General features: G+C 40.6%; 1 protein-coding gene across 1 annotated transcript in view; it reads right to left on the bottom strand.

Moving 5' to 3' along the window:
- STX1A (syntaxin 1A) overlaps window positions 1-24,705 on the bottom strand; it is a 443,582-nt gene that overhangs the window by 76,507 nt on the left and 342,370 nt on the right. Inside the window, exon 6 of the mRNA XM_086954690.1 lies at window positions 20,700-20,773. Within this exon, the coding sequence (XP_086810816.1) occupies window positions 20,700-20,773 (74 nt within the window). The remainder of the gene's footprint in view (window positions 1-20,699; window positions 20,774-24,705) is intronic.

The raw sequence follows: 24,705 nt of genomic DNA, 5'->3' as shown, positions 1-24,705 counted from the left end.
CAATAGTTTAGATATTACAAGATTAAGTTCCTATGGTGGGGAGGGATTCTTCACAGAAGACACCTTTTTTAGACCTTTGAAGATGTCTTTGATAACTGGAATCTTGCAGAATGAAATCTAGTGCGGAAAGTTCCAATATGTTGTTAACAGCTGCTAGATGAAATTTTATAGACGCGTACTGCAGTATGAATTTTTGTTAAATGTAGTAGAGTATGGAAGGATAACTTCTTCCTTGTACGAAACGGGATTAAAACTTTATTCTGACACCTAATACAGAATCTTTTCCATTTCAAAGCATAACATGATCTTGCCTATGGGTGTTAGGCTTCTCTCAATATGTCCATACATTCTTAGGGAAACTTTAAGCACCATACTGTCTGACTTCAGGAGCCATGCAGTCAAATTCAAATATTGAAGGGTTGCTGCTGAATTTGGCCCAGCAGTCTGGAAAGTATATTCAGCCAGCAAGAGAATCTCCTGTGTTTGACAAATGAGAGGTCTATAATATCTATGTACCACCATTGTCTCTGCCAATTTGGGGCTACTAGTATCAATTTGATCCTAGTTGTGCATAGCTCAAGAATCACTGTGGGAATGAGTGGGATTGAAGGAAAGTAAGACAAATGGAGTCTCCATACGATCAAAAGGGCAGTTACCCTTGAATTGCATTCTGGTGCCCTGGACGCAAAATCTTGGCATTTTTTCTTTCTTTCCTGCTGTGGTGAATAAATCCAAGGAAGGTAATTCCATTCCTGAAAGATGGTTGCTAGGACCTTGTCGTTTGAAACCCATTTAAGATTTTTCTTGTGATGTCAACTGAGGAAACCTGCTTCTTGGTTTAGCTTTCCTTGGATAAATATTTCTGCCAAACTAGTTCCCCTGCCTACAGCCCAACACCACATACTTTGAGCTTGAAGTCCTAGATATCTTGATCTTATTTCTCCTAATTTGTTTGTTTAATGCATGGTGGTGGTGTTGGCTGTACTATTACATTGTGCAATGGTAGAAATGAAAGGAAAGCTTTGAGTACCAGGGCAACAGCTTTAATTTCTAACAGATTGATACAATAATTATTTCCTGTAGGAGACCAAATACCCTGTACTGCGAGATGTTGACTTACACTAGCCAACCTGTCAATAATGAGTCCGTCACTAATAATATTTTCGGAGAAATATTTTTAAAAGGCACTCCCTTCTTCAGCTTTCAGTGATGCACAACCGAGTTAGCGATTGTTTTGCTTGGATGTATAGGAGAAGACAATCTTCCCAACTGTCTTTCTTTTGTGACCATTGATCCTCTAAGCTCAGCAGAAAGGCTTCAACCTTAAATGCAACCACAAACCTACAGCTTGTTAGATTTTGTCCCTCCTAGGATCAATGCATCTTGCATCTACTTGTCCTGAAAGCAAGATTAGTGATGCCATGACGAAAGAAGGATTGAGTGGGACCTCACTATCAACAATAGTATTCAATTTGTTCAAGTACTCTTGAAGGCTGGGGCATTCCCATTGTGTGTGATAAAAGGTCCCCTCCATTGTGTTTCACAGCAGTAGAGGCCTTCCATATGTGTAATGCTGTGTGCAGGACCTTGAACTGGATCAGGTGAAACCTTACCCTGATCATCAGCTCCCTGGGGTGCATTGAAGCCACATCCCAGTCAATATATTTGAGGTTTCCAGGTCTTTCTCCCATTGCTGCTGAAGGCCCTTGAGATTGTCTAACATGTTTTCAATGAGCGTTTTATACATGGAAATTCTCACACCTTTCCCAAGCTTGCCCTACAATATACAGCTCTCAGCCCAATCCACTCACTCAGCTTGCAGCGCATGTCTGAGTTCTGTGTGTTTGTACAACTGTGAATGCTAGAGTTCAGACTCCTCCGACATTTGATTGAAGGTCTTCACGGTCCCCTCCAATCGGGTTCCAGCATGCAAACCCTTTTAGCTTATTTATTTCTTTGAGAGCACGGTCCCCTCCCACAGTGGCGTCTCCAGTGTGACCCTCCACCTCCACCCTAGGCAGGCAGTTGCACTTTCCCAGGTTATCAGTGCAGTCTGAGTGGAGGCGGGCCCTGTTGGCCCTTACCCCACACAGAGATAACATGTCCAAGTGGTGACCACCATCCCACTCCTGCCCAGTAGTACTGCAGGATCCTTAGTGGTTGTGTACACCCAAACGTACACTGCATGCTTTTGAGCCACCCAGTAGTATGTCCATATATGTGGCAGAGCAAGCTCATTGTTATACATGGCCCTGCGCAAGATTTGTAACGCTATTCTTGATACTGCCCCTTCCCAAAGCAGTAGTCGTAGGTCCCTGTCCAGCTTAAGGAAGACCACCTCCGTGATCAGACAAAGTGTATTCTGAGACTTCACCATCTACATCAACTGACCTGAGTGACAACGATGTCAGGTTTCCGATCCCTCCCTCTAAGGTCAACTGGTAGGCGCCAATGAGCTCATTGGTGGCGTCAGTGATCTTGATGTCGTCCTCCATTGCTATGAGAACTGTGTCATCTATAATGTTTTTTTCCAGAGGGTGATATGGAGACATGTTGAGATGTAGATCTCTCTAGTCCCTTCTTTGTTTCCTCTTCTGCCTTCATGTTCTCTAACATATCTCACAAGAAGATTTCTTCCCTATCTTTTTGTGGTGTCCTATCGTTTTACTGTGTATCTTCATTGTTTGTATTTTCTTTCTTTTCTATTATATTACTTATGGTATGCAATGTGAGGATTCCCTTGTCCCCATACTTTGTATTATGTTGTAATGGAATGTTGGGCTTCAGTGGATGTGAACACCAGATTCAGTTGGTGTTAATCCTCTGGGCCCGTCAGTCCAGCTTACTTCTTGTGGAATAAATATGCCAGAACAACTCAGCGTTTGGTGATTGTCCATCTGTACATTTTTCCCGACGATTTGGGACCTGAACTTTCGACCTCTTCCTGGAGAAAACGCTGTGTCTCATCAAGGTATTTTTTGTATTCATTTATTTTCATCCAACGGGCCCAGAGGGATCTCTGTCTCTGTAGTCATTCTGCGTTGTTCCCATTTTAGTTTTATATGGGGAAGCACTCCAGAGCAGGTTTCTTCAGCGATATTTCTGTAAATTATCCATCGCTTTGTGTCTCTGCGTATTTTAAAATTTTCCAAAAAAACTCTCTTGAGCGGAGGCTTGAGCGTGTTTGTCTACGTCACTTTGTTGTCTTCCTTCAACATCGTCCCGGACTCCATTGTTCTCCGTTGTCCTTGGATACAGCATGCTCCGTTGTCCTGGAAACTTCTTTGATAACGCATGCTTCACCAGGAGCCTGCCGTAAGCCTGCGTATCTCACCACAAGTCTCCCGTAAGCACTTTCCTCTGTGCTTGTATTCAGGAGAGGATGTTTCTGTGTTGAGGCAGTTTAAGACGTCTATGCGCATTACACCGTGGGATACCGCTCCGGTATACGCGCATTGTAAAGGTTGCTATCTTTTCAACAATTCAACTTGTTCCTTGTTGCACATTTATCCGTGGGATAACGCTACGGCTTACGTGCATTACAATCTTCTAGCTTCTTTTTACGTGTTTATCTGTGGGATACCGCTCCAGTTTATGTGCATTTCCACATTTCTACATTGCATCTACTGTGTACTTATATACAGAGTGAGATACTCTGTCAGTGTTAAAGTCATACAGCTACAAATATTCATCCTGGCTCTTTCTTTACATTTGACATTTCATTATTGTTGATCACAGGACTTTACGCTGTTTATGTACATTGTCGTGGGATACCGCTCTGACTTTCAACTACATTCGAACCAGTGTTCCAATATTATTTCTTATTCACATCATTCTTTCTTCAAGGTGCTTTGTCGTGGGATACCGCTCTGACTTTCCAGTACAATTTTTTTTCTAGGTACTATTTCTACAATTTTAGCATTCAGCGATTCACACACTTTCCAGTAACTGTAATCCCATTACTACTATTTGGAATTTTACTTCCGCATTTTTTATTTTACTGTTGTCTAAGTATGTAAACCGTTACCCCTCCTAATTATTTCTTGCAGGATCCTGGTGAACCTCCTTTAAAGTGGCGTCTGTGGTTTAGATCTTTTAATGCATATCTTGGAGCAATTGATGGTATGAAATTTAAACCAGATAGAAAACGCAGGTGTGGAGGGTCAAAATGTTTTCGATCATTTACCAACTTACAATGATCATGATAGTGGTGATATGGATGAGTATCAATTAGCCCTTAAACAACTTAGCACCTATATTGAAGGTAGAGTTAACTTGGTCGTTCATAGGCACACATTTTATACACGAATTCAATCTGCGAGTGAATCCATTGATACCTATGTTACTGCTTTAAAAGTGTTGGCCAGTTACTGTGACTTTGAGGATTTTACCTCTCAGTTAATAAGGGATCAAATAGTATGTAGGTGCTATTGAAAAAGAATCCAGCAGAAATTACTTTCATGCAAGAATCCTTCTTTGAATGATACTATTGATATTGCTAAAAGTATTGAACGCTCAGAGTTAGTCGCCAAACAGTTTAAGAATAAGCCTTCCACACGTATGTCCTCTGGTTTTGACTGTTACAGATATGGCTCTCTGTCTCATCTTTCCAATGTTACAAAATTGTCGTGCCATTTCTTAAGAGTGTCATAAATATATAAAATCTGGTCATTTTAGCAAAATGTGTAGAGGTGGCAAACGTTTTCCGGTTAGAGGTGTTCTAGATTCACATTCCAATGAACCTTCTGATGAATTGGATAAGGGATTGGAAGATTTGTCTTTATCTGTTGTGTCTGTGGAGTACTTAAACATTAACAATCTACATTCTGATAAAAGATTTGGTGATCCTTTTGTACAAGTATCCATTCAGTCTCATGAAATTCCTTTGCTCATAGATTCAGGAGCCAGGATCACCATTATTTCTATTGATAAATTTAAACAAGCTTGGTCAAAGATTGATTTTCTACCCCCTGATGTTATTTACACTGCATTTGAGGGCAGCAGGATTGATCTTGCAGGCTATTTTTGGGCTGATATTTTTCAAAATAAAACCATTCACAGCAAAGTTTATGTTGCTCACAAGGACATTAATGTCTTGGAATGGTGGCGCCAGGCTGAATTTAATCATAAGACCTGGCCAGAAAAATCATGTTTCCTTAATTAATTCAGTCTCGGATTCTTCTCACTGGAAAATAAATTTTCCTCAAGTTTTTGCTAATAAAATTGGTAAAATAATTTTTTTTGTACATTCCATTAAAGTCAAAGAGAGTGAATCTCCAGTTAAACACAAACTTAGAAATGTGCCCCACAGTATAAGGAATGATCTCACTATTATGATTAACAATATGGTTGAGGATGGCATAATTGAGCGTGTTGACGCCACGCTCTGGTTATCTCCCATAGTTTTAGCCAAAAAAAGGTCTGGTGAACTTCGTCTTTGCATTGACTTAAGATCAGTCAACAAATCTATTTGGGTTGAGAACTTTCTATTGCCTCATATAGATGATCTTATTACTGCTGTAGGTCAGTCCAAATGGTTCTCGAAGTTGGATTTACGTTCCGCGTATCATCAGGTAGTTCTTGATGAAAAATCTCGTCATCTCACAGCCTTTATAACACCTGAGTGATGGTACATTTCAAGTTTGTCGGATGTCATTTGGACTGGCCTCAGCTGCCTCAGTTTTTCAGAAAGTCATGACTTCAATGATCCCAAACATTCCTAATGTTGTAATATTTCAAGATGATATTCTTGTACAAAAAAGACACCGAACTTGAACATAATGAGGTGTTAGATCTTGTTTTCCAAACTCTTCAGAATAATAGTGTTGCCTTGAGAGAGGATAAATGTATTTTTCCCGTTAATGAAATTGAATATCTTGGTCACCTGTTAACCAAAGATGGTGTTAAACCTAAACCCAGTATAATTGATGGTATTGTGAATGCTCCACATCCTTTGGACAAAGACCAATTGCAATCTTTTCTGGGTCTGTGTGAATTTTATTCCAAATTCATTAGTAAATTTTCCAGTCTTACTGAATGTTTTAGAAATCCATTGAAAAAGAGATCTGAATTTATTTGGACAGCTTTGTGCCAAGAACACTTTGTTTTGATTAAAGAGTGTATTGTTTCTGCTCCAGCTCTTCAAGCTTATGTGGAGGGTCGTGACACTTTTATTACGGTTGATTCCAGTGCCTATGGAATGGGTTCGGGTTTGTCCCAGGTGGAGGGTGGAAGGGAATTTACAGTAGGTTTTACCTCTAGGAGAATCAAAGAGGTTGAATTGAGGTATTCTGTAATAGAAAAAGAAATGTTGGCTTGTGTATGGGGAGTTGAAAAGTTTAATCTTATGGATGGTGAAGAAAATTCTGGCTAAGGACAGATCATAAACCTCTCGTTGATATTCTTTCTGGTTCCAAAATAAAAAAGTCTACTGCTCGGCTTGCCAGGTTGTCTACCAAGTTGTTAGAATTCAATTTTACAGTTCTCTATATTGCAGGTGGCAAAAATGTAAAGGCAGATTTTCTTTCCAGACTTCCGATGGAAAAATATTTCAATATTATTCCTGAGGACATTGAAGAATGTATCATTGCCAATGTGGATGATACTATTATTTGTCCAGATGTGTCTTGTTGGCAAGATGCCTTCTGTAATGGTCCTATTTAGAGACAATTTATGGATTAAGTTGTTAAAGGATGGCCCAAAGAGAAAGTTCTTTCTACTGAATTACAACCGTTTTTCAAAACTTCTGATGAATTATCTATTAAAAATGATTTACTAGTTAGGGACAATAAACTTATTCCTCCTGCTATATTCAGAGTATCATGGAAACAGCTCATTCTGGTCATTTGGGCATGAACCAAACATAGAATTAGAAATGATATCTGGTGGCCCTGTATGGATCGGGATGTTGACAATTTGGTCAGGAATTGTGTACAATTTTGTTACAGTGATAAGCATCTCACTACTTGTACTCCTATACCTAAACCTGTAGTGTGTCCACTAAGGGTCTGGCAAAGAGTTTCTGTTGATCATCTTGGTCCATTCCATATCTTGCCTAATTGTATGAGGTATTTTACTGTTCTTACTGTTCTTTACTGTTCTTATTGACAATCTTTCCAAGTGGGTAGAAGTAAGAGGTATGTCTGATTCCAATTCTAAAGCTGTCATTCGGTTTCTACAAGATATTTTCTCCAGAGAAGGTGTTCCGGAAGACATTTTACTGATAAAAAAAGCGCAGTTTACTTCTGTGTCCATGCAAGAATTTTTGGCTAAGTTAGGAGTTAAACATTTAGGCACTCCTCTTAATCATCCCCAATCCAACGGCAAAGTTGAGAGGTTTAATAGGGTCCTTGTTGAATGTGTGCAGAGTACTCTCAACAACCATGTGTATTGTGAAACAGCTGTACAGAATATGATTTGGGCACATAGGACCACTCCTCATTCAGTTTCTGGTTCTATCCCTTTTGAATTGATGGGAGGCAAGAAAGTTTCGTCTTCTTTGTGTCCCTTCTGGAAACTCAATGTTTTTAATGATCATTTTTCAGTTTCAGAGGAAGCTTCCAAAGCTAAAATAATTTCTGATAAAGCTAATCGCCTTAGATTTGATAAACTTGGTCTATCTGGTAAAAGGAAACTGATTACATTTTTTGTCGGTGATCTAGTAAGAGTGAAAGATCCTTTAATGCTGCAAAAAGGTTTGTCCAAATTTAGACAACCTCATTACATTGCTGAAGTTAAGGGGCATGCTGTTCGACTTGATAATGGTCAGTGGTGGAGTTTCTCGCCTTGCCAAGGTCTCACAACCTAACAATGTTTCTGAACCTACTCTACGACGTAGTTGTAGAATAAGAAGAATGGTAAACAAATTACATGACTAATTGTTTGTATTTGGTTGCAACATTTTAATTCTCTTTCTTATTTTCTGTTAAAGGGGGAGATATGTGGTGTCCTATTGTTTTACTGTGTATCTTCATTATTTGTATTTTCTGTCTGTTCTATTATATTACTTGCGTTATGGAATGTGGGGATTCCCTTGTCCCCATACTATGTATTATGTTGTAATGGAATGTTGGACTTCAGTGGATGTAAACACCAGATTCAGTTAGTGTTGATCCTCTGGGCCCATCAGTCCAGCTTACTTCTTGTGGAATAAATATGCCAGAACAACTCAGCGTTTGGTGATTGTCCATCTTTACATCTTTCAATGTTCATTTTGCCATTTGCTTACATATGGCGCAGTCAGAGACAGAATGAAAGGTAAATAGACATACTACGCACACTTTATGTGCGTCTTTCCAAGCTTTCTCCCTCCCACATGAGGGACACTTGAAGAGGGATAGCATTTTGAGAAATTGGATACAAAATGATTTCACTCAACAGGAGTTATTAAAAAACATTGAGAGACATAACTAGAATTATTTTTCAAACCTGAAAATTTCTTTAAATTGAGTTGAAAAACCACCACAGTATTCCTGGGTTCTTTCACTCACGAGCCAGAAAAAATAACTGGAAGAGGAAGGAAACTGGCAGTACAAAACATATTGGGAAGAGGCGTCTCCGAAGTCCTTTAAGGGATATGTTCTTTTTTCTATCTCTGTTAAACATACATTTTCAGGCTGCATTTTTACATTCAATTTCTCTACTCAGAACTTCATTCAGCTATTTTTTCTTGTGAAAGATGATGAAATTCAGTTCTGTGAATAAATATGAGAGGAATATTCTGAATATTTGTAGGTTTGCAGTCAACAGATTAACAAACAAGATTCATGGACAAAGAAACTCTTTGATGATGTTTCCATGAAATGAACTATATAGGATTATATTCCTCGGTACGCACACGTTGCATGGAAGTGTTTATGAGAATCAATGAAGATGCTATGTTGCAGAAAAAACTATGCTGTCAACTGTGTCAATGTTGACCTTTTCGAAGGCGAGTGCCTTCCCGGGGGTCATGAAGAGAGCCTTGCTGTTGAATGCATCATATGAGCTGTCTCAATGTCATGCCTGGACGGTGAGTATATTAGAGGACCTCTTTGGTGGATGGGTCCTAATGGCATCCACACCATGCCTGCCACAGAGGGCATTCACATTGTATGTGTCACAGAGCTGGCCTCCAACTGAGAACATGTGGGTAATAAACCATGCTTTGATATTGCGCTATATGATGTTGCATGATGATCTCTGGAGTAGTGGGAGTATCCAGAGTGAAGATGACACCCTTTAATGTCCTTAGACACCCCTCTTTGAAAGTCTTTGTTTGGGGTGCTCACAGATACAGTACAAGAGTCATCTTCACTGGCCGCCGGTAATTCCCCCTCGCTCTGCCCTAAAATCTTCCAGCTTTCCCATCATGCAAAATAGGACTCTCATTTTGTAACACAAGTTTGCACTCCTTGACCGAATACAAGGAGTGTCAGCAGACCACAAACACAGAATTTGGATCAGAGGCAGCCTTCTTCCTCCTACAGGGGGTGATACTTTACAAAAAGTGAAAACATAATGAGGAAAATAGCAAAACTCAAAGGGAAAAGTTTCAAATCAGTCTTAGATGTTGTTTTCTAAGGATACAACCTCAAAGGATAGTGTGAATAATCCCAGACGTGTTCTGAAATACTTTTAGCATGAGCTGAAAAAACAGAACAGAGTCTGTGAGGCAACTACTAGTACCCTTTTCCTTCATGTTTCTCTCTCTCACACAGGGGTTTTAAAAGTAAAATATCTTGGTTTCAGCACACATTCCCCTTGGTATTTAAATGTTAGTTAGTGTTAATATATGATTATTAGACAAAGAAAGGTGGGCCTGTAGTTTGGAAAATGACAGCTATCACCTAAAATTCTACATTTATGATTATCAGTGAAGACTGTACGATGCAGTAGCTAGCATGATTCTTGCATCGCTAGTCTGTTGCACAGATGTAAATGGGGTGGAGGTTGAACCGACTCCTAATTTACTTACACTATTCTAATACCTTTGTAAGTAAAGGCCTCAATCTCAGAGAGTTTTAACTACATCGAAGGACTATTTGGTATCAACTATGCTACCATTCTCAATGGCAACTCCAAGGAAATCGAAATCAAAGTACTACATTGTTTAACATTGTTATTCCATGCTACATTTCTCCTGTAATAACATCAGAGTCAAATTACCACTACTCTGTCGAACGACGTCGAACCCACCAGTCTCCTTCCCCATCGAAGGTTAGGAACACGTCCAAGACTAGGTTTGGTACTAAAGGCGAAGGACGAGAAGGTGGATAAGGTTATGAGAGAAGGCACACAAGGGACAGTGTTGGGCTGTAGTCACACAGCTTGTCGTCTCAAATAAAGGCTATCTTAGGAGACCTGTAGTCTCTCATGAGTGACATCTCTTTTGTACTAAACAGAATACAAGACTACTGCTACTCTCTGCTCTTACATGAATAAAAATGTCATGTAGTTTTTCTTTTTAAATGGATTTCACATTAATAGTAACATTCTGCAGGAACTTTAAAAAAACGAGAATCTCTTGAGCATAGAAAAAGTCTGAACTGTCTGTATTGCCAAGTTGCTATCTTACACTTGTGTAACTCTGACAATATATCATTGTTGTTCATTTATCTACACTGTACATGCCTACTCAGTATGTACCATGCCTGTGAAATATGGAGCATTATACTCTGTATAGTTGACTTAAAATCAAAATAAAGTTTTAAAAAAAAATCACTTTGGCAACAGCTTCCTTAAAGTCAACACTCAACATATCAATGGCACAGTACCTTTATCTTGCTAGAGCCAAGGGAATCATAAGACTGGTCCTATTCCAATGTCCTATAAACAGCTGTTATAGCTCCACAACCTGAGGCACTGAACAAAAGCAAAGGTTCACTCAGGATTTGTAAATAGTTTTGTGAAGGCTCAAGAGACAGTTGCAGTACATTGGGACAAATGGCAGTTCAATAAGCTAACATCAGTTTCACAATACAAACAAATATATCTAACGCTCCCTCGCTAATGACTAACCTGAGGCTGCAGAAGACAGCAGTGGAAGGATTAAAAGAGTTCCAAGAATGCAAGAATATTCTTTCCAAGGGTGCAAGGAAATTCTTTTAAGTGACACTGCAGAAGAAGATTCAAGATGTGCCGAAGGCAGTACATTTCATAGAAACTGGACTTGGAATCCAGCTCAAATATGGTCTCAGCTGGAGAACTAGAAAGATAGGTGAAGACCAGAGCCCAAGTACAGACGTCCTCGCATCAGCAAGGAGGAAAGTCAAGCACTGGCCATTTATTAGGTGTGGTTTATAAAGACTGTGGGATTCTTGAATACTGCTGTAAATTCTCAAAAACTGGTATCCCCAAATCCTGCTGTAAATCCTCAGCATACCATCATAACTTTTAGGGTGCCCGCATGAGGACAGAGTTAACTGTGCTGGGCAGCACACAGCTGGCAGCCATGTGCTGCCAGAGCAGATGTCATCCTGAGTTGCAATGCCCTGAGCAAGGGGTGGTAAATTATGCCCAGGACCAAAGGTGGGTGGGGTCTAGCACCTCTGGCAAGTCATAACATTGCAAATATACACTCGTACTACTGTCAAGATCTTTGCATACAATTTTACACCAGCAAGAAGCTGTTCTACTTCGTATGCTCCACTGCAAATGCCTCCAAGTTGTAACTGATTAACTCCCATAAGATCCATCCACATTTTCACTTCCATAAATCCCTAATCAACAGCAAGACACGCTATTCCAAAAGCCTGCTGGTTGACCCAGTATTGCTCCCCCATGACACAATCACTACCTTTACCAAACACATGCTCTCCAACTTGCCTAAACATGTATCCACCTCTATCTACTGCCATGAGGGGTCTGGCTTTGAGCTAAGCACGCAGAACTCTACAAGGAATCTACAAGGCTGTACATGGTACCTCACATCCCTAACTTTCCAGGAATCTATCAAATTATGTTCGAACATGTACACTTCACTATCAATCACCTTTCCATCCCTCAACTATCCTATGCCCATCTGTTGTTAAGGACCTTTGTGCTACTTGCAAGTCATTTGACCTTCTTTGACCTTTCCACAGTAATGTCCCTCTTGGTAAGCTTAGAACTGAATATTCATCAGCCATCTCTGTCCTGGGCTTTTCCTTCAATCTGAGTCCAGGTGTAACCCATCTCCTTGCAGTCAGGATTGAGGCCTGTGCCAGGTGTTTCTTGCCTTCCTCTTTTCCTTTTCCATCGAGGGTTCAAAGTCAGGGCTTACTTGGTGGTGTTTGATGCAAGCTTGAGGAGGATGTGACCCACCCAGCGCCAGCGTCTTTTCATGATTTCTTCATAAGCATGGAGTTGTAAAGTCTGCTGCCATAGGTCATTGTTGCTGATGGTGTTTGATCAGTGGATTTGGAGGATTTTCCTAACACAGGTGTTGATGAAGGTCTGGACTTTTTTAGTTTGGTCACTTCTTGTCCAAGTTTCGACTCACTACAGGAAGACCAGTTTTACTTTGGGGTAAGAAAGCCTTGTCTTGGTTTGCAGTGTTAGGTCCTTGGAGCTCCTGATCTTTAGCTGAATGAATGCAGTCCTTGCTTTGATGATTCTTGCCTTGGCGTCAGTGTCTGTGCTGCCCTGCTAGTCTATGGTACTGCCCAGGTAGGTGAGGCCTCAACCTCTTCCAGTGCATCGCCTGCAAGAGAGAGTGCAGTAGTGCTGGGTTGTTAGCATTAAGAATCTTGTTTTTTTCCCCTGTGGATATTGAGGCCAAGTTGTGCTGATGTGGCTACCACATTGTTGATCTTCTCTTGCATCTGCAGATGAGCATGGGAGAAAAGGGCCAGGTCATATGCAAAATCCAGGTCATCGAGCTGTGTCCAAGGAGTCCACAGGATCCTATTTCTTCTCCTTGCTGTGGATGTCATCATGATCTAGTCTATGGCCAGCAGGAAGAGAAAAGGCAAAAGCAAACAACCCTGGCAGACTCTTGTCCTCATTTGGAAGGCTTCTGTGAGTTTTCCTCCATGGACAATCATGCAGGTCATTCCCTCGCGAGAGTTCATGATGATTCTAACAAGTTTATCAGGCACACCATAGTGGCAGTGGAGTTTCTCTGTCCATACTGTCAAAGGCCTTCTCATATTTAATGAAGCTGACATACAGAGGTGTGAGGGGGTTTCCATTCCATTGACTGCTCAATGATGATGCACAGTATTGCAATGTGACCTGTACAGGATCTATCTTTCAAAAATCAGCTAACCGGACTCGTAACTTAATGTCGACTTGCTGTTTCATTCTGTTCACTATGACTCTGTTTAACACACTCTGCTGGGGCTGATAGATGAGTTAACCCTTTGTAGTTTGTGCTGTTACTCAGGTCACCTTTAATGGGGATCTTGTTGTGATATTCCTCCTTCCAGTCTGATGGCACCTTTTTCTCTTCATAGGTCCTTCCAAACATGGGGGTAGAGCATATCTATTGATGTTTTAGTGTCTGCCTTGAGTGCCCCTGAAGGAATGTTGTCAGGTCCTGCTGCCTTTCCGTTTTTCAAATTTGTGATGGCTTGCCGTATTTTTTCCTTAGTTGGACTCCTGCAGTCAATTGGCCAGTCATTATCAGCTGGCTGCATGTCTGGTGGAGACTGCTGCATAGGCTGGTTCAGCAGTTCTTCAAAGTACTCCACTCATCTTCGTTGTTGATCTTCGTTACCCATCATAGTCTTCCCAACTTGGTCTTCAGCTGGTCTTTCTGGCTTCCTGTAACTGCTGTAGAGTTTCCTTGTTATGCTGTAGAGTTCTTTCAAGTATCCATGACTTGCTGCTTCCTGGGCTTCTGTGGAAAGGCCATCAATGAATCTTCGCATGTCTGCTCTTAAGTTTCTCTTTGCTTCCTTGTTAGTTTTGGTGTATTCACTGTGATCTTTTTTTTCTGCTCTTGTTCGGCTGGTGTTGACTGCAGCTTTCTTTTCCTTTCTCTCTTGGATTTTGTGGAGAGTCTTGGTGGAGATCCATTCTATATGCTGGTGTTTCTTGGGACTCAGTACTTCCGGTCAGGTTGATGTCACTGTTTCTATGATCTTCTCCCACTGACTTTCGCTGGGTCTCTGTCGTCCTCTAGTTCTTGCAAGACTTGAAACTGAGGGTGACTGAGTAGTCACTTTGTTTCTGTGCATCTTTGAGGAGGATGGTGTTATATCGCTGGTGTTGCTTTGTCCATTCCATCCATGCTTTCTTCAGCTTTAGCCTGGCCACGACAAGATTATGATTTGACACCATGTCCGTACTTCTTATCACTCTCACATTCTGCAAGAACCTCTTGAATTTCTTGGCAATGCAAACATAGTCGATCGGAATCTCTTTTGAATGGTCTGGTGACACCCACATTTCCTTGTGTATTTTTTTTTTTGTTTGGGAATAAACTACCGCCTATCACCAGACTGTTCAGGGCACAGAGATCTGCCAGTCCTTCACCATTCTTGTTCATGTTGCCAAGGCCATGGTTGCCCAGGACTTCTTCGTACCCAGTGTTGTTGCTTCTAATCTTGGAGTTGAGGTCCCTATCACTATGGTGATGTCTCTCTCAAGGCATTTGTCCAGGATGGACTGGAGTCTGTTGTAAAACTGTTCTTTTTCCTCTTCTTTGTTGTCATTTGTAGGTGCATAGTACTGGAAAACATTCATGTTGATCCTCTTTCTTTGTGGAAGGTCGCTGAAATTATTCTGGGACTGTGGGTTTCCCACCCAATCAGTGCTCTGTTGACTGCTGGAGTTAGCATCAATGCCACTTCCTTAGCACGTGGGGTGTATCCATTACTCCTGGAGCCAGTCTTTTCTACTTGGAGGGTGTCCATCTGGTCTCACTGATGCCAAGCAGGGCAAGGTTGTATTTTTTCATCCTCGCTGCCACTTGGGCTGTCTTGCCGGTTTGTTACATGGTACTCACATTCCATGTCCTGATGCAGATGGTCTTGGTCGAAAGCAGGTGGATATGCTTTGTGGCTTCTAGGTGTCTCTGGATTTCACCACAAGGCATCATAGCTCTTCAAGAAGAAGATTTCTATCTCCCCAAGGTGAGAATGTCTCTTGGTCTTTTGGTTGAAGTTTCAGTAGCTAGGATTTGTTTGCCTGATCCGGTAGCTAGTCCACGCATAACCCTCCTCCTTTCAAGAGGGGCTTCGGATCGGCATGGACAGTTCCCTCTGGAATACACCAGACCAATTAGCTGGATAAAGGGCTCCTGAATTCGCACTGGGGTGGGACACTTATGTTCCATCCTTGTTTCTATTACACCAGGCCACAACAACAACTATGCAGGGACACAAAAACACAATCGGACACCATAGAGGCATTAGGTATTATTTTGAAGACTAAAAGTCACGTCAGTAGTTAATCATTGGAAAAGTCAATTCATATTTTGCATTCTAGAAAACCTATGTCCATAGTCAAAATGAAGCAAATACCGAAAATTACAAAACAGTGCAAAGTAAAGATGACAATACAACTTAATACAGCTGTGTAAAACCAAATGATTCCAAAACATTTTGTCAAAGAGTAAACAGACTGGAATGTCTGGGACAAACTGTAAACATAAACAGAGTAACGGCTGAACAGTTAACATCATAAATAAGTTCACTCTAAGTCCATCGATATCCACTTTGAATCTGGTGGGAGAATTTCAAGTTGTATAACTAACAATAATGGAAATATTGTAGACCTGATCTGTTCAAATAGATGTTTGAGGCCCAGGGCCTTAATGGGCTACAAATGGATGCCTTTAAATTCGATCTAGTTTTCTGGGGGATTCTTTATTGCTGCCACTGTTTACATCCAGGGTCTACCTTTGTGACATTTCAGACTCCTGTAAGGATTCAGTCATTCAGCCATTGTGCCAAACTGGCCCACCAAGTGATTGGAAGATAACTGATGTATGTAGAAGGAACAATCTACACCAGGCTGCAGTTACAGGAACTGCAAATAAGGGAGGCATGGCAAATGCATTCTCCCTGCAGTTCAGCTGTAGGGGAGGATGCGATCCCACTGATAATGGTTGAGCACTGTGGATGATGGATCAGTCAAAAAATGTACCAATGGTAGTTTGTATGCATTTAAGATGATTGTTATGTTATGTTATGTTATTTATTATTTGTTAAGCGCACATACGCCCGGAGGCTTCTTGGCGCTGGAGAGAATCAAACATAACAGTACATAAAAGATGATTCCCAGGCATTTGGCAGGGTGAACAAGAGAATACCCCTGTCACAGCTGGTAAATGTAATGTAATGTAATGATGTCTTGTAAAGCGCATGTATCAACCCACATCAGGTATCTCAGCGCTGTAGACCGCTGGGGAACCCGTCCTGACTTTCCCTGTGAGATGTTCCCTACTGGGTATCTCCAAGGTGAAACCAGGCATCCCCAGCGTATGTGGGGGGCCGTTGTGGAGATGAGGCAAGCTAATGCCCAGAGTTGCCGAGTGTGATCCCTGGTTAGAGTAGGCACCGAGGCAAGAATTATCGAGTCAGCTGACCCTGGTCCACGACCCTACTGCGTCGAGAATTGAACCCTGGTCCCGGGCCGTCCTCTGCTTCCGGGTCTGCTTCCGGGTCTGCCGCCTCTAACCAGTGAGCCACACCACTCCACTTGAGCCACACCACTCCACTGAGCCACACCACTCCACTAAAGCAAGATATAGCCTTGACTCAGCTGTTAAGGACTAAATAATCACTTTATACTGACAACCGAGTAGTGGTAAAAATAAGAGACAGTACACATGCAAGAAAGAATCCTATATACACCGGGATTAAACAAGGGTGTGTAATAATGCCACAGACTTGGGCTCCATTTTATGTAATAAACAATCAGTTCCGCCCAAATTAGCAGGCCAATTTTTTTCCATTTACAAAAAGCCGATAACACAATAATTACAGACTTAACTTCTGTAGGACTGCAGCACTCATTAAATGCCCTTGAAAACTATAACGGCCAGAATGACCGAACTGTCAAAGATAATGTTCTTTGGCAGGTGGAAAACAGATTTTACTTGGCATCTAGAGTTAAAAGTAAACTGGAGGTAGTTTTATCTTATGAATATCTAGAGTTTCAAACTGATACAGGTGGAGTCATAAGAACATGGTTAACACATTGATATGTAAACTATTCTTATTAATTGTGCAGTGCATCGCCTTTTATTGGCAGTTACTGCCCCTACTATAGAACCAATACTCACCTAATTAAAGCAAATGTATTCCTTCATTTATTGAACAGCATTTCGAGGCACATTAAATTCTTGGCTGGATTCTTCATTTGGGAAGTGCACCTAGGGTATTTCTAATTTATGTAAATTATGCTGTTGAGCCCAAATGAGACTTGAATCTGGGTTGATGAGATTGATGATTCTCTCAGATGCAGAACATCTGAAGTGTGCATTTAGGTTACGCAATACTCAAACACTGTCTTAAAGGGCCCGATGTGGAATGAAATCATGTCAGATTTCAACATATGGTATTTCCACTTTGGTCGGAATTTTGAGTTGTGTGGTATTTACCAAACTCGGTAATTACTGGCTGCAGTAAACAGCCCACCCTTTGTTACATTTCAGCAGGTAAAACCAGTCAGAATATAATACTGTATTTACCATAACATGAATTTTGGTGTGGTAAGCTCGGGAAAAAACTCTGAATATCTGCTATTCATCACACCCAATATCTTCTGAACCAACAGGGAGTTGAGTGTTATCAGTGCGATAAATAGCTCATCTTCTTTAATTATTCATAAGCAGAGCCAACATTGTATTGCACTCATTTGGTTTAACACCAACATGAACACTTGAAATCCAATAAGAAGTATATGAATGCCAATTGACAGCTGAAATAAAGGCCTTGTCATTCGTTGAGGTTAACAAGGTGTTGGTAAATTGGAACGAAATACACTGTGGGGTCGTCTTGTAAATTAGCAGCACAGCTCTACCCAATGACCCCCTGCACAAATGGATCCACCACAGATTTTTGAAGATTCATTTTATATGCATACCAAATATGGAATGTTATGGTCATTTGCTACAATCTGTACAAAAAGGGCTAAAGACCCGTAGATTCACTGGTTTCAAGCTCGAGTCCTTTTCACATGTGCTTTGTGTTTGTCTGGGCTTTTTAAACAAGAGAATATACTGGGTGAAACCTTAGATCCTTGGACTTTTGACTTTAATATTACTTTATTTAGACAATCACGTCCATTAAAATAATCAACATAAAAAGAAAAAAAAATCAAATACATAAAAAGCAGCATTGCTATGTATATCATGGTCGATTCTTTAATCGTTAGAGCATCTATGATACATAACGAACAATTATAAGAAAACATCAAGTCAGTGTCAAGACATTATGTGGTGAACTTGCATCAAATGCTAAAATCAGCCCGAACCCCACTGAATAAGCACAACAGATTCCGATAGCTGCACAGAATGGTCTTCTAACAGAGGTTATGGAACTATTGTTAATAGTTTAAAGCGACTGGAGCTGAACATAGTGGTGTTACATTACTGGTTAATACAGTTTAAAAACAAAGATTTGATCAAAGACCAAAAGTTATTCCAAAATGCAGAGTCAAAGTGCCATGCACAATTGTTAGAAATACAGAGATGACAATAATATGTACTAAAACAGTTTTTCCGATAGTAGAATCTAGATAGTAAATTTCTGAAAAAGCGAGATAGTCGAAATTCAACAAGGAGTAAACAAAAGATGGTGAGACAAGCAGTTCACTGCCAGTGTTTGAAGTGCAGTAGTTAATTTAAGAGTTCTTGAGCTAAACATAATAACTTTTCATTGCTGTGCATACATTCTAAAAGGAAGAATCTGGTCATGAGCCCAAGAATTATTCTCGCGTGCTAAATCATTAAGTGCCATGTGCTAACTATTGCCCTGACTTTGAACGTACACCAGCGTTGTAACTTTAAAACCCTAAAGGGCTTGGGCGTGTGCCTAAATTCCTTAATGTTTTGTCCACTCTGTCCAAAAGATTTATCAAGTTGGCTACTGCTTGTGGGTGGGCATCATTCAGCAGGAAATCGACAGCATCCAGTATTGTCGGTGTCCTTTGTTTGATAAAGCAGTGGCGAAAAAAACATTTGTGTTCCTGAGTTAACACAGGACATATACGGAGAAGGTACACAAATTGATCCACCACAAATTTTTGAGGATTCATTTTACGTGCATACCAAACATTGAACTTTGTGGTCATTTGCTACAATCTGAAAATAAGGGGCTAAAGATCCATAGATTTGATGGTTTCAAACTTGAGTCCTTGTCACATGTGCGTTGTATTTGGCCAGGCTTTTTAAAGAAGAGAAGATATAGGCTGAAACCAATATTTAGATCCCTGGAGATCTGGAATGTTAAGGAAGCTGTAGCATGCATTATGGGAAGTTAAGGATCAGCCTCTGCCATCCAGTCCTGTTTCCACTGTGAAGAATCTTGGAGTCATGCTTGACTCGGATCTTTCCATGAAGTCGAAGGTTCAATCTATAGCTGGCACATGTTTCAGACTTTTACAAAAGGATGAGGAACTTCCTACCTCTGTTGCCATTGTCCCATAGGAAGACAGTAGTCCAAGCCTTGATTATGTCAAGGCTGGAATATGCCAATGTATTAAACCTGGGCCTCCCAAATTATTTATTGGGTTGCCTTCAGTTTGTTCAAAATGAGGCAGCCAGAGCGGTCTCTTTGGTAGGGCCTAGGACCCATATGGCAAGTCATTTAAAAACCTTACACTGGCTTTCAGTGAAAAATAGGATTGACTTTAAGTCTCTGGTGCTGGCCTTTAAATCTCTCCATAACAGCGGGGCTCAGTACATCAGAAAGAGAATTACACCCTATATTCCAGCCAGGACGTTGAGGTCATCGGCCCAACATTTGTTATTGGTGCCAAAATTAATCCGGACCAGAAAGTGGGGACGTTCCTTTCAGGCGGTAGTAGGAAGACTACGGAACTCGCTGCCTCTTTCCCTTAGACAAGAGTGAGAGCTTCTTAGCTGCAGACGCCAACTTAAGACCTGGCTGTTCCTTCAGTAATACAGCGGTGCAGGATTGTGAGTGCAAACTGTCTCTCTTTTCAATGGGGGACCTCTTAGTGCCGGGACACTCCTTGGAGTAGCCGTGCGCTTTACAAATTCCCCATAACATTAACATTAACATTAACCCTCAGCCGAACTTGAACTGTGAAGTTCATTGATAAAATAGAATATTACTTGTACACGACTATTGTTCATAGGATTTGTTTGTTTTTATAATAACTGCATTTGTTTGGTAATGTTTTAAACTTGACCAGTACATTTTAATTGTTCTGTATGTAATTCTAAAAGCATATGAAATTGGTATGTTACTGTAAAGGTTTTTATTAACTACATAAAATGTATTTTCTATTTACTCAGTGCACATCTTTATGCAGTTCTGCTGATAGGGTTTCTGCTACTCTGATTGCAGCTTATTTAGGTCAGTCTTGATTACAGTGGCTACAGTTGGAGTTTGGGCTAAAAACAACTTTGCTCTTTTTCTTATAGAATGTTTAGAATAAAGAAGTAACTGAGCATTCTATTACATGAGAGGCACTGGTCATTAGGAGTACGATGGCCTTAAGTCATTGTGCTTCAAATCGACCACTAAAATGTTTACAAATGATTACAAATGTTCATAGGACATCCCCTTTTGCCAGCTGAGGAAAGGCCACGTACTCACCCCAGAGGAGAAGATGGCAGGGTTTCCACTCTCCAACATGTCCTCGATTTCCTCGTTCGTTGTACTTCTCCCTGCTGAATAGGCAGAAATTTCATAGACCAATCATAATTCAGTAGCACGTGTAAATACTCAGCAGAACTAAGGATAGTAATAATTCTTTATTGTTTGATTACTTAAAATCTTACAATTTGACATACAACATCTACTGTAATGTAAAACCACTAAAAACAAGATTAAAAAAATGCAACATCAAATTCTGAACCAGTTACAATAAAAATATACCAAAAGTGTAAACACGGTTTCATACTGTGCAAAAGTTTTCTTAATTATAATCTCCCAGTTTTGCTTTTACTCTAAATAAAAACTTTACAAAAGCAGAATTCATACTTATATTATTAGAATGCAGACACCTTATCAAAGCTTGCCTACATGTCCTTATTCCTCGCGCATTAAAACATGTTTTAAATATAGTTTTTATTTCAATTTGGAGTTCAGGGCTGATGCATAACAAATGGTCAACAGTCTCCTCTCCGGTTTTACACAATCTGCATACTGTATCCACCTCCGACTTCATCCAGAAGATGACTTAGTCCAGGGAATATACCAAATCTTGCTTTTATAAAGATTTGTTTATTTTTTAATGTCCATGGTATTTCTAAATAGGCTTGAATCTGCTTTTTTGTAAACCAATTAATTATTGTCCATGCATGTTTTCTTTTTGCCAATATATCTTTATCTTGTATGATTGATAGTTGATCTGTTGATTGCCTTTTTGAACGATTCCTTGTTTATTGTATTGTTCCAGATTGGCATGACAGCAAATTCTTCCAACGCTATTTTTAGATAATTCCAGGCTTGTGATTTTCTGTTGTTATTTATTTCTTGCCATAGTAACTGAGACAATTGGTTGTCATATCATTTTTTATCCTGTTCCATGCTTTGATAAATTGACTCTTTTGTGCGTACAACTGGTTATGTAGACCAAACTCCAGCCTTATTTGTGCGGGTGAAGCATTATTTGGTAGACGAAAAAGGGATTTGAAAGTTTTTGAGACTGCATTATTTAAAGTCACAGTATCTTTCCCATGGACGACGTATTGGTTTACAATTTGCTTCTATTTTTGTTGAGTGGGTCGAGTATACGAGGGCTTGTGGCCGCCCCCCTTCTGGTCCTTGGCTCGTGTGCTTTGATAGACAAGTGTGGAGCCCTGTGTTTGCCTAAATCTCTGTATACGCCAAATCTGGGCGGGCAGTTTAGTGGATGTATAGCCGTCCTTAGGACATCTATAACATACGCCCTCAGTCGGACATCTGTTGACCGTCTCTGTACACTGTACCAAGATCCCTAATTGGTATGATGGCGTGCTATCTTTGATAGCACATTACCCCTTAAGAAAAATTTACCCAATACCGAAGATCGTCCAATATCAGTAGATCTGGGAATCTCAGAATTCCAGATTACATTTTCGATTCTGGAATTTTCTTCGAAAATTAAGCCCCCTGCGTGTAATTACATAGATTCAAAGAACTGTTTTTGTTTACCAATGAACTTTGCATTGTGAAAGAAAGAAAAAAGTAATAAATCAAACCTACCAAGAATGGTATCCATTGCGCCCTGACGAAGGATCTGTGGACACTTGGTCCTTTTCCGAAATGCTTCTTATTTCTTTGATATGTATATGATTCTATGTATGTTTTTGTTCATTGTTATTTGGTATGGTATGGCTGTTGAGTTGTGGTGTTGAATGGGTGTACTTGATGTTTGGTATGATTTTTTTGAATTAATGAATATGGTTGGTTATTCTTTTGGGGCTTTGGTAGATATTGTTGTACAGAATTTATTGCTTTGAATAATATGATGATGCTTTTTTGTTATAAAAAATAATCTTTTGGGATATGATAATGAATAAATAGGAATATACTTTTTTTTAAATTTCTGTTGTTGGGACAATGTTGATTTAATTATTGTATAATGGATACATTACCTAAATACTAAACTTATACCGTGGAGAGGTTAGTTCTTGTTCTAGTTCTTTCCCAGTTAATGCCTCACTACCATATGTAAGAGTAGGGAGGAGTTTTGCCGCTATAACCTTTAAAAGGGGACGATAAGTAAGATTTCCTAGTGATTTCTGCAGTATCCTGAATGCTGCCGTCAAAGCATTTGCCTTCCTTTGTATATCCAATTTTTGTGGGTGAAAGTTTCCTTTCTCATTGAATAATACTCCCAAGTACCTGTATGTTTCAACTTGTTCTAGTTGGATATCCTCCATAAACCATTGGACTTATGCTTTAATCTTACATTTTTTGTGATAACCATAACTTAAGATCTATGTATGAAGTGTCTTGAAAAGCGCACTTCTGCCCTGAGGCGTCGTGGCGCTGTAGACCGCTGGGGAACCCGTCCTGGCTATCCCTGTGAGATGGTCCCTACTGGGTATCTTCAAGGTGAAACCAGGCATCCCCGGCGAATGTGGGGGGCCGTTGTAGAGATGAGGCAAGCTAATGCCCAGAGTTTCCGAGTGTGATCCTTGGTTAGAGTAGGCACCGAGGCGAGAATTATCAAGTCCGCTGACCCTGGTCCACGACCCTGCCGCGTCGGGAATTGAACCCTGGTCCCGAGCTGTTCTCTGCTTCCGGGTCTTCCGCCTCTAATCAGTGAGCCACAGCACTCCACTAAGGATCTTACAATAGTAGTTCTCTATCATAATCTCAACAGGCTGCAAGTGACAATGTAGAAAAAGGTCGTGACCATATGAGAGCAGGATTTATGAATTCAAAGTGTAGTTTTAACTGTAGACACCTCGGGAGGGCAATATATCACAAAACCTATATCCAAACTATCATTATTCTGTATCTGCCGTTATGAAAATAATTTTTACATTTCAGATGATTGATATGCCAGATTCAACTGGAAGGCTGAGAAGAACATTTACTGATTCAAATGCCTTGATTGCTCTTACTGGGTTTTTGCTCCTTAAAACAACTACACAACAATTATTTACCTTGAAAGATGCCATGGCTTTGATCTGTATGGCAAACTGCAACCTGAGGTTGAAGCAGTGGAAAAATAACATCAACTGGTCCACCTATATATTCCACAGGGTCAGTGGAAAGTCTAGGTGGACCAGGGGACAGGGGCTGGAAAACATCACCACAATCAGGTAAGACAATGTAACCAGTGGTAAGAGTTACAAAATCCAACGTGTCAAACTCAGTGGGTTAAATGCCAGCACGCTAGGTGGAAAGCCATCTTCAAAGTCATTATAGAAGTGCCAACCCTCACCAAGTGAAGAGTGTCTGATTATACCGAAGACACTAAAGTGTGAGGACGTGAAGGATGAAGTGTAAGGGAGATCGTGAAACTTCACCAGTAGGTGAGCAAGGTAGCAATTCCTTTTTGTTTAGTTACCCTCACACACCCTAGTGGTGTCATGCTTCATCATCGGGTCACCCCGACGCCTATAAGTCGGGGTAGGCTCAACCGCAGTGTTGGGAGCTCTTTGAAGTTATAGAAGACCAAGGGGACTCTACAGATAAAAAACCTGAGACAGATCCCCGGTTTCCCTTTATTATTGGTCTGTCAGGGTTTTTAAACTACATAAAAATAGGGTCAATGTAGGAGTGTTATGGTCCTAAGACCCTAGTGCCAACATGTTTCAGTCCATATGCGGCCATAAAGGTCCCGGACTTTCTTAAGGGTCTCCCTAGGTAGCAGTCAATGGAATTCTCTATCCTGTCAGTGAAAAAAGGGCAGAGTAGCTGCTCCTTATGTGTGTGGCAGATAATTTATCTATCTCCTTTGGGTCTCCATCCAAACTTTGTGGCACAAGCTGGGGACCGAGACCGATCAGGTTAGAAGGCAGGGCAGGACTCTTGATGAAGGTTTGACTACAGAGCTACCCCTGTATGACCACACTGTCCCCTGGGAAACGGAAACTCCGCAAAGTTTGGATGGAGACCCACACGTGATAGATAAATTAGATGGTGTTGAAAGCTATTGATA

The sequence above is a fragment of the Lissotriton vulgaris genome, chromosome 2_1, assembly GCF_964263255.1.
Source record: "Lissotriton vulgaris chromosome 2_1, aLisVul1.2, whole genome shotgun sequence".
NCBI classification, from domain to species: domain Eukaryota; kingdom Metazoa; phylum Chordata; class Amphibia; order Caudata; family Salamandridae; genus Lissotriton; species Lissotriton vulgaris.
The sequence above is the reverse complement of the archived record's forward strand: the minus strand, read 5'-3'. Positions and strand labels throughout refer to the sequence as shown.